This window comes from Punica granatum, chromosome 1 (genome assembly GCF_007655135.1).
Source record: "Punica granatum isolate Tunisia-2019 chromosome 1, ASM765513v2, whole genome shotgun sequence".
In the NCBI taxonomy this organism is placed as follows: Eukaryota; Viridiplantae; Streptophyta; class Magnoliopsida; order Myrtales; family Lythraceae; genus Punica; species Punica granatum.
Window position 1 is genome coordinate 41,753,584 of NC_045127.1, and position 11,079 is coordinate 41,764,662.

At 43.1% G+C, this 11,079-nt stretch overlaps 1 protein-coding gene across 1 annotated transcript; it reads right to left on the reverse strand.

Moving 5' to 3' along the window:
* Positions 1-4,422: 4,422 nt before the first annotated feature.
* LOC116206262 lies at positions 4,423-5,211 on the reverse strand. Its single transcript, XM_031539086.1, has one exon. It carries the CDS (start codon positions 5,209-5,211, stop codon positions 4,423-4,425), a length of 789 nt encoding a protein of 262 aa, XP_031394946.1.
* Positions 5,212-11,079: the final 5,868 nt, after the last annotated feature.

Below are 11,079 nucleotides of genomic sequence, written 5' to 3' on the forward strand. Positions count from 1 at the left end.
AATTTAGGCTCAATCAAGAACATTAAAAAACAGTGTAGCGCAATAGCGCATACTATCGCCTGTTGACCTAAAGATCACGGGTTCGATACTTAATGAGACTACCCGTATTCCTTTATTAGTTATTTGTAATTTATCTGTCATTGTTCTAAATCTTGGACTTCCTTTGTAACTGAGAATAAACATTAAAATAAAAACTGTACCGTTACAACGACTATGTTGCAAGGCCAAGCCAAATAAAAACAATGACTGCATTAAAGAATGCACGTACTTGGTCCTTACACTTGGAGACAGATATCGACCCGGGATTTGGACCTTGCCTTTTGGAAGGTGAATACATAGGGCCATGACATAAAATTGAGATCAAACATATCAATAAGCTTGTTAAATGATAAGATAGTGAATTGAATCCAACATTCTATCATTGATGTTCGAAAGATTGCAAGAAATACCGGTCTATTATATTGCTCAATAGGAAACAAAAAACTACCTCTAGGTAAGTATCAAAAGGTACCTAATCTAGGGGATTACAATAACAAAATATATTACAAGGTATATCCCGAGATATTATCGACTAATCTGGAAGATATAGCATATCTTGAACATATCTCACCATACTCCCCCTCAAGTTGGAGCATGAGATTGTTGAATGTCCAACTTGTCAAGGAGAAATGTAAAGTGATCTCGGCTCAATGCCTTTGTGAAAATGTCTGCTAGCTGCAGCTTGGTAGAGACATGTGCGGTGGCAATGATTCAAGACTGGATGTGTTCATGAATAAAATGACAATCTATCTCTATATGCTTTGTCCTTTCGTGAAACGTCGGATTAGCTGCAATGTGTAATGCAGCTTGATTATCACAAAATATCCATGTCGAATGATCAATCTTAACTCCAAGATAATAACTAACTCCGTAGCCAAAGTATGTCGCTCACTGTAGCAGTCATAGCTCTATACTCTGCCTCTGCGGACGAACAAGACGTTGAAATTTGTTTCTTGGTCTTCCACGGAATCGGTGACCCTCCAAGAATAATGAAATATCATGTAACCGATCTTCTAGTCATAGGACAGTTAGCCCAATCCGAATCGCAATAAGCTACAAAATCCAAGGAGTCGGGCTGTATAAAAATTCCTCGCCCAAGAGATTGCTTCAGATAGCGAACAACTCTCATGGCCACATCCCAATGAGGTTGATGAGGATCCTGCATGAATTGCGCCGATACGTGAACTGAATAACACAAATTAGGCCTGGTCATAGTCAGATAAATTAAACGACCAATTTGACGTCTGTATCTACTTGCATCCTCAAGACGTGGTCCCAAAGTGGCAGAAAGCCCATGATTCTGCTCCATAAGGGTATAAGAAGGTCGTGATCCCAGCATACCACATTCAGTGAGAATATCAAGTGTATACTTCCTCTAACATAGAAAGAGACCTGAAGTATTATAGGTCACCTCAATTCCCAAAAAATACTTCAATGGACCAAGATCCTTAATCCGAAAGCACTGATGAAGATACTCCTTAAAGTAAGTACAATGCATAGTGCTATTTCCGACCAATATGAGATCATCCACGTAGACTAGAACCCCTAGAAATACGTCTCCTCTTGAATAAACGAATAAAGAATGATAGGCACCTGACTGTAGAAATGCATATCCTCTCAAGGCATCAGCAAACTTAGAGTGCCAGTTGCGAGAAGCTTGTCGAAGACCATAAAGAGACTTCCTGAGCGGCAAACTACCCCTCCTCTACGCAATGAGAAGTTTGGTGGCAGTTCATATGCACTTCCTCATCCAGATTTCCATGTAGGAAAGCATTTTGTACATCCATCTGATGCATTTCTTGTCATGGGAGCAAAAGTCTAGTGAAAATCGACACTTTTAACCTGAGTAAATCCCTTGGCAACCAAACGTGCCTTATAGCACTCGACACTTTCATCTGCTTGTCGCTTCATTTTGAACACCCACTTATAGTCTATGGGCGTTTTCCAGGAGGTAGAGTCTCCAATGTCCAGGTTTGGTTCATCTCCAAGGCTCGTATTTCCTCTGCCATTGCTATTCTCCATCTAGAATCACGAATCGCCTCCTGATATGTCTTAGGCTTGACGTCCGAATCGATAGCAGCCAAATAAGATAAATCAAAATTGCAAGAATCATCATGAGCTAAATACGTTTCAATAGGACACGGCATACCTGATGATTCCGGTGGAATGAGTGAACATGGGGGGCAATGGGTGGCAACATATTTAACTAATTCCTTATTTTTATGATCAACAAAATCCTTGAGATGTCTTGGCGCCGAAATCTCCCTACCTGATCGACGTGTGACCACCATTCCGTCTTCTCTACTAATCAGTTCAGCGTAAGTGTTGTGCTGAACTTCAACCCGTCGAGCTGGGGTAAATGGAGCCGAAGTGCTCTGCTAAATTTCAACCTATTGGGCCGAGCTTAATGGCCTTTCTGATTGATGGGTTCGTGTTCGCCCTGGGCTGGACAAATTCATAATGTCCAGATTTTCTAGAGACCCACCAAATCTCTTTAGCTGTGAACTGGGCTGTGTATCTCGAGCCCTTATTTCCTCTAATCTACTGGGCCCCCTCGCCTGTGGACTGGACAACACATCATGGGCTCTTCTCTCTATTGATTCACCGAGTCCACTAGGCTGTGGGCCATCCTCCACCTGCCCCTCCGATCTACCTGAATTACCTCTTTATGGGTTGGCTGTTATGACACGGACCCTCCTTTGCTCCTCCGATGATAGCCCAATTGGATTTTGTTGAATTCCATCATCTTGATTCCCATCTAGCTCCCCCTCTGCCTCAACACTCTCCTCGTCCTAGATTTGATTAAGGAATAAAGGATTTCCCGCAGTTATCATAGGATGACCAATTTTCTAGAATGAGAATTCATTCTCATAAAACCAAACATCCCTCGAAACAAAGAAATCTTCTTTCTCCAAGTCGAACATCCGTCACCCTTTCTTTCCATGGGGGTAACTTACGAATATACACCTCCGAGATCTCTCCGCAAATATATCCTCGTCACGCGATCGATGATGAGCATAACATAAAGATTCAAATACCCGTAAATTTGATAATTTGGCTTTCTCTGGAAAAGAACCTCATATGGACTTTTACCCCCTAGTATTTGTGTTGGCATTATATTAATCAGATAAACCGCCGTCGCATTACTCTCTCCCCAGAAATGTGTTGGAAGAGACGCCTGACAACAATGCACGAGCAATGTTAAGAATATGTCTATGTTTTCTTTCTACCATTTCATTTTGCTACAGAATATCTGTGCAAGACGTCTGATGTATAATCCCATTCCGAAAAAAAAAAGAAATGCTACAATTCTCGAGATAGAAACTCCAACCCGTTGTCACTTCGAACAACCTTAACCATTGTTCCAAACTGATTTTTAATTAGATTACAAAAACCCATCAAACTTTCTTTTGCTTTCGACTTGTCTCTCAACAAGTATAACCATAATGTCCGGCTATGGTCATCTACAATAGTCAGAAAGTAGTTTGCTCTAGAAATAGTTTTCTCCCTATAGGGACTCCATAAATCGCAATGCACAAGATGAAACGGAGACTAAGCTTTATCCAAACTCAAATTAAACTGTGAGCGAGCCTGTTTGGCCCAAAGACATACATCACAATTCTTATTCTCCATGCAACTAGAATCAAAATTAATTTCTTTTATTCTAAATGCCCAAGGCGTTTGTGCCATATATCTCCCGAGCTTATTCCCAGTTCCTGACATGCCAAAGCCGAAGATGCCTCCCATCGCAAGTAGTATACCCCCCTTCGAAGCTCACCTAGTCCAACCGTCCTCTTTGATACGCGGACCTGTATAAAACATAGCTCAGATAAGAAAGTCATAACATGTTCTTGCTCAGTTGACCAACCGAGATTAAATTGTAGTTAAATGTTGGCACAAATAAGACATCCTGCAAAACAAATGAATCTCCAAGTCGAACGGTCCCTATACTCGTTGCTCGAGTTGAATTCCCATTAGGAATATAAATGGGAATTTTATCATTAATCGATCTCAAATTATCCAAACATTCTACACATCCTGTCATGTGTCTTGAGGTACCAGTGTCAATTATTCATTCATTTCTCTTAACAGAAACGAAATTATTATTACCAATAAGTGGTTCATTCCTTCCTTCGTGAGCTGCGATAATGTTCAACAAGGTCTCGAACTGGGTGCTGGATAGACCCATAAGCGAAGTCCTTGCATGCTTCTTCCCTCATGAATAACGTTGGACATACCTGTGAGATGATTCCCTCCATTCCACTGTTTGGGTTGCCCCGCGAACTGACTTCTTGCACCGTTAGAGGACGTGAACTCCTGTGCAGCATTAGCTACTGCCTGTCGTGCTCCATTCCACTGCCATGGGTTCTGCTGTCCTTTCCACTATCCTCCTTCCGTTTGCATTCCCTGGCTTCCCGACCTCTTCCCTTTGCCATTGTTGCTTCCTTCTGCAGGTGAACCATGGAGGGACCAGCAAGAGCTTTTCACATGCTCCGGTCGACCACAGTGGTCGCATATTGGCTTCCCTTCTGCGGTCCATCTTTGTCCTTGTGGGTTCTTACTTTTACTCCTGGCCACGAAAGCTCTCATTTCTGCTCCTCCTTTTGGTGTCCGTGCAGCCTCTCTGGAACGAGTTACGGCATGTTGGTTTTCCTCCTCCGAAACCATCTGATAAACCCTGCTCATCGTTGGCAAGGGTTTGATCTTGAGTATATCAGACCGTACGCCCCGAAACCGCACGTCCAAGCCCATTAAAAACTGGTATATCTTGTTCTTCTCCCTCTGGGCTACATATCGATTTGCTGCATCACACGAGCATCCGAGTGACTCGAGGTAGTTTTCGAGCTCATTCCACAACGTTTTGATGCCCGAGTAATATCTCTGAACGGTCTTACCTTCTTGCCTGTACAAATTGATATCTGACTTCAACTGGTATATCCTCATCTCATTTCCCTGTGAATATCTTTCTTTTAGATCATCCCAAAGTGCCTTCGCTTCAGTTGCATAAGCAGCACTCGGCTGAAGCTCTTTCTCCATCCCATTGAATACCCATGCCAGTACAAGGGAGTTGCACATCTCCAATCTTTTCAGGTTCGGGTCTCCTGCAGGTGGTTTTGGTACCTTGCCCTCCACGAATCCCAATTTTCCTCTCGCTGTAAGAGTAATTATCATAGCTCTCGACCATGTCAAATAGTTCTCTCCATTAAGAAGACATGAGGTAACATGCAGCCTTGTCAAATCTAAAGTTCCAATCTTGAAAATTGCTGAAGTCTACATCCCTTTACCAGAATCTTTAGCTTTGTCTTCCTTTCTCATCATCCTGCTTCAAACAAAATCCCACTCTTAGAGGTTTTCAAGAAAACCTTACTTTGATACCATGATAAGATAGTGAATTGAATCCAACATTCTATCATTGATGTTCGAAAGATTACAAGAAATACCGGTCTGCTCTATTGCTCAATAAGAAACAAAAATCTAACTCTAGGTAAGTAGCAAAAGGTACCTAATCTAGGGGATTATAATAACAAAATATATTACAAGGTATATCTCGAGATATTATCGACTAATCTAGAAGATATAGCAAATCTTGAACATAACTCACAATATTTAATTCAAAGAGTTATAATATATATATATATATATATAGTATTGAACTTTCAAAATGTAACTGCATGTACCAGCATCTTCTCCACAGGGTCCCTACATGCACACCGAAAATTTGTCCAACAAATTATAAATATATTGAGACGATTCATTAGACAAGAAACTAGCCATATCCCATATCTGTCTTCCAAGAACAATAAGTTAAAAATCCACATGAAACGCCTCTATAGAGGAGGAGGAGAAGTAGAAAGAGAAGAAGACGAGGAGGACGACTCATACGACTTCTTCAGCTCTGAAAATCCTTGCCCTAGTTTTGCTACTCTGTTTTCGAGCTCATCGAGGCATCGCTGGTTGTGAAAGGAGCCATCGCAGTCCTTGTGGTTCTTGAAATACGATCTGAGCACAGGTTCAAATGCCGCGTAACCTGCGAGCCCACCAATTCAAAAACATGCATGCAAGTCAATCAAACTTTGGAATTATAGAATAGATTGAGATAACGTTTCATAAATAAAATTCTGGAGAATGCATCCGATCACCAGACTTGGAACGGAACTCAGGCACCGGCGTAGCAGACCTAGAGCAACCTCCGCCGCGATCGGGTCCTGGTACTCCGTCACCTTGCATACAATGGATTTGATCGAGCCCCAAACATCATCCATGTCTGATCAAGTCACCTCAGACCAATGGCTTCAATGATCTTCCGAGAATGATTACTATTTACTTTGGTTGCTTTCCTCCCTGACAGAGAGACGTTCAAGTGCAAATATATATAGGAAGAAGTGGTTACCTAACTAAGACTCTGCTTTCAAAAAAGTTTACCCGACTCGAACTGGGATAGTCAATCGAGAGTTCATTGGGTTTTTGGATATCATGCTGTACACGGAGGGAAAAAAATAAAAAATAAAAGAAGCTATGCATCGATTGACCAACCCGCCCTCCTGGCCTCTCTTCACTTTCTGTCTTAGAAGTAGGAAAACACAACAGAATTAGATCAATTTTCCCCATCCTTTTTATTCTTCCCTGATTTGATCATCTTTGTAATATTCAAATAAATTAATTTTGTTGTCCTCTCATCTTCTTTTTTCGGCTGAGTTACTCAACTTACCTCTTCATTTGCTTTCTCTAACTTTCAATTATTATTATCAAGGTGGATTAGTTAAAGCGATTTGGCGTTTGTTTCCATTAAGCAAGGTCCCAGATTCGAGTCTTGTGAATGGAAAAAATTCACGCTGGAAGAATTTTACCCCTAAGTGGAGCGATTTGGCTCGACTGGATTAATTGGAGCATATTGGGCTTTCGAATACCCGAGTTCACGCTGAAAAAACTTTCAATTATTATTCTTTTGGTTAATGCATGCAACAAAGAAAAAACAGCATTTTAAGTTAGTTTGCACGGAAGAAAGTGCCTTGGTGCACTTGGAAGAGCTTTGGGATGCTGGACGCACGGCAAGGGACGTGCTGGAGGCGTCGGACGTGCGGCAGGGCGTGCAGGAGGACGTTAGGCACGTGGCAACGGGCGCGCGGAGCAGCGTGGCGGGCGGAACAGCGGGACGCGCACGTAGGCGGGCGTCTGTGCGCAGCAGCGAGCGCGCGGAGCAGCGTGCGGACGCGTGGCTGGCTCGACTGCCACTGTTCACCCGAGAGTACGGGATGAACTTCAAAGCCTAAAATACACCTGAAACCATAACTTAAAGACTTCAAATAAAAAAAAAACTAAGTTCAAAACTGAACTCCAAAGGTCCAAAATAGGTGGGATATGGAGTTTGAAAAATTTCGAACTTAAGTCGGGATGATGAACATCGGTTTCCGACTTAAGGATTTCGGGTTTTGTTTAGTACTTTCTTTTCGGTTTTTGGGTGCTAAAGCTTGCTGGTTCTTGGCTGCTGTTGGCTATGGAGTTTGAGAGGATTTCTAGAGGGAGAAAGCTTAGAGAGAGTGTGCAAGAGAAGAAGTCATTAGCTTAATAAGAAATGTGCAATATATAGGTGAAGCGAATGACACAATTAGTGAAAGCAAGTGCCCTTAACCTCCATGCTTAGCAAATTTCGGCCAACTAATGAAGATGAAGATGAATATGAATATGAGCCAAGTATTCTTGATGAAGAAGAGCCAAATGCATTGATGAAGCTTGAGTGTTGTCTTCAAACTCTTCTTGATATTTTGGGCTAAGAGTGAGCAAGTGGGCAAGAGGATGAGGCCGAAAATATTGGGGCAAGGGGCGGCTCATCTTGGGTAGCTCGTGGGTCCCACGACATTGAGAGGAAGTTCGGGACGAAGTTCGGGTCTCAATTGGTCGCGCATTCGAAACTCGTAGTTCAAATTGAATGTTGAATTGGCGATATGCGCACTAAAACGGTTCCAATGAGCCCAAGATTGTCAATTTTCATGGAAGAATGCCTCGGTTGCATACGAGGCTCTGAAGCCGGTTTTGCCCGTTCCAGGTGACCAGAGCGCAGTTAACCGCTTCTGACAGTATATTTTGTATCTGTATCCCACGTTGATCATTTTGACATGAATTGTCAGACAACGTGAACAACTGACCCTTAAGCCGGTAATGCAAATGTGAAGCCGGAGACGTCCTAGGAGTCCGAAGCTGGATTTCTCAGATTGCTTTCTGAGTTGCTTGGGCGCTTTGGAGATCACTGTGATCTCCGTTTGTCGAGACTGGACCTCTAAGGCTTTGAAAAGTATATCTGAGACCTTTAAAGCAATGCTCAAGAGGCCTAGACGCATTGTGCAGTTTAAGCCTTGGAGTGTGTACCACTGTGTAACGCAGGCATCCGACGTCAAGTTTCCGTAAAAAGGACCTCCGGATATGGATTTCCGTTGAAAACAGCGTTTTCTACTCCTCGGAGGTTACTCGGGAAACTGAAAAGGATTTTGCTGTCTGTTTTGCCCAATTGCGTCTGTCCGCTGGAGTTTTTGGGGCAATACAGTGTCAACTTTGTTTGTCGTAATTATGTCAGACCAGTCTCCGGTTATGCTTTTTCGAAGAAGGGTATGCCCGTTTTGTCATTCGAAAGTCATTTGAAGTGTTTGTGTGGCTTCCAAGAGACAATCTGAAGCAATGCTCATGCTCTGTATGCTTGTGGGGCATGGCCGAATCTAACATTTGGAATTAACTTTTCTCTGAGAAACCGGCATTTTTGGACTTCCACTGAAAAGTTGTCTATATACAGAAAGTTGTTTTGTATAGAGCAGATGATTTGGGACTTGCGCTTATAGACACTTTTCATCTGTTTGGCAATGATGTGGATTTTTGGAGCTCAATATTGACTATTTTCTGACAGTCGAGCGAACTATCGAAAAATAGCACTGTTCGTGTGAACTCTGGAAATGCCGGTTTTGGATATTGTTGGGCTCTTTAGTCACTCTGTTGGCTTCTGATGACCAAGGCCATTCTTCTGTCGTGTGCATATGTCATCTGCTCGATTTTGCTGACTTGAGGTGAATAGTGGTCTTCTTGCTTTGTTGAGCCTTTCAACTGTATCCACACTCGAGTCATGGCATTGTATACTATCGATGAGCCTTATTTGCTTGATGGACCAAAATGGAGTGCTGATAACGGTTATGGAGATCATGCCACATGGAAGGACGAATGCATTGACAGCTCGGTCTCGAAAGGTCAATAGCATTGGGAGCAGCCCATAGTCCATAGCTGGCGAATTAAGTGTCTTGGATGAAGGCATAAACACCTTGGTCCCTCCACCTCTGGCCAAACTTGTTTTTTAATCGGTTAACCCAATCCTGGCACCCATCAAAGTCTCAAGGTCTGAATTTTTGGGGGATATGGACCCAATTAGCCTAGTTGGGGCTATCTTCAGCAAGGTAGATGGACTCGAGGCCCAAGGGGTGGATTTCCTCAACCTTAGTAGGTGGAGCAGTTGGGAAGAAGGGGCCAAGGACTCTCGGATGCATAACCGAGCAGAGATCCTCCACAAAGTGGTACCTCTCGAGAACCTCTCGGAGATCAACGTTGCGCTTTGACATCCTGGAGTAAATCAATCACCAGAGATCGAATCAACAACCACAAGATCAAGGTAATAAACCAAGCAAGAAAGCTTAACACCGTGCTAATTGCGGTAACAGCTCGGCTGAAACCAACAAACTCACACCCAGATCCTCGAATAGAAATCCTAGTTTGAAATTCGAGCTTCAATACTCGATCTAAGTTGGAAATCGAGTGATGAGAGGCCAAGGGATGAAGAAATTACCTCAATAGAGCTGGATTGAGGAGTTTAGGAGTTGAGGGCACTCGCGGTTGAAACCCTAAGTAACCATGAGGATGGTTCAAGTTCCTGGTGCAGGAAGACGGAGGCGATGAAGGAGCTCTCCCTGCTAGGTTGTCGCTGGAGCATGGAGTGTCGAAATGATAGAGAAGCGAGGGATGGAATGATCGACGTTAGAGGATCGTGAGCTTGGGAAGATTTAAGCTAGAGAGAGAGGAGATAGCCGATAATGCAGGAGAGAGAGAGGGGGAAAGTAAAATTTGAATCAAGGAAAGAGAAGAAGTAGGAAGGGGAAAGGAGAGGACGGTTAAGGCTCTTAATGAAGTTGGGCCCACCATAATGGGTTCAACTGAGCCTAACCTAGCGAAACCCGTCGAGGATTAAAAGCTCCAACAGCTATGTTTAGTTGACCGGCCAATTTCTTTCAAACATTGGGGCTAAGCTTACATGAGGTTTACTTATAAGGAAGCTACAATGGCTATTGTAGCTATAAGGCTAATCTTCTCTCGAAGAATAATTTCTTTATAATTCTCGAGGTTGGTGCAAAAACCTCATTATTACATGTCAAACTGCTCTCGATTCCATATTCACTCGGCTAGACATAAGGGGGGTATTGTGTACATCCGTTTTTCGCACATAACGGTCGTTACAAGCCCGTGACGGGCTCAATGACTTAATGAGCTCAATTAGTCGAATTTGGATTCATTCAAGGCCCACAACTCTACATTTGCATTTTTGAATACATGAAGGGGTCCGTGTTACGAGGCGACCATGATCGTGAACTTGAAGACCTGACTTGAAGATCAGCGACACTACCCTACTTGGACAGCCGTTGGTGGGAAGGGAATTCGAGGAAGAGGTCATGAAATGCTCTAGTTGGGGCCGATCAGATCAGTTAGCCGAGAGCTGCCTATTAGCTCATAGTAAGGGAGGAGTTCCGATTCTTTCCTAAATGGCATTGTCGCATCTGAACATTCATAGAGATAGGTACGTGACTTTACAAGGCAGCAGGAGACATTTTCTCGACTTGCACACCAGCCGTGGGGAGTTAGCGCTACAAATTTGGTCATTAGCCAGGTATGAGAACAAGTTTGATTTATTTCCATGCTCAGGTTGATGCGTGCAACTAAGGCAATGATGGCACTGTTGGTGCCTTAATTATGATGGTCAAAGATGTTTCCGTGAGTAGGAGGTCATTCATATGGGGA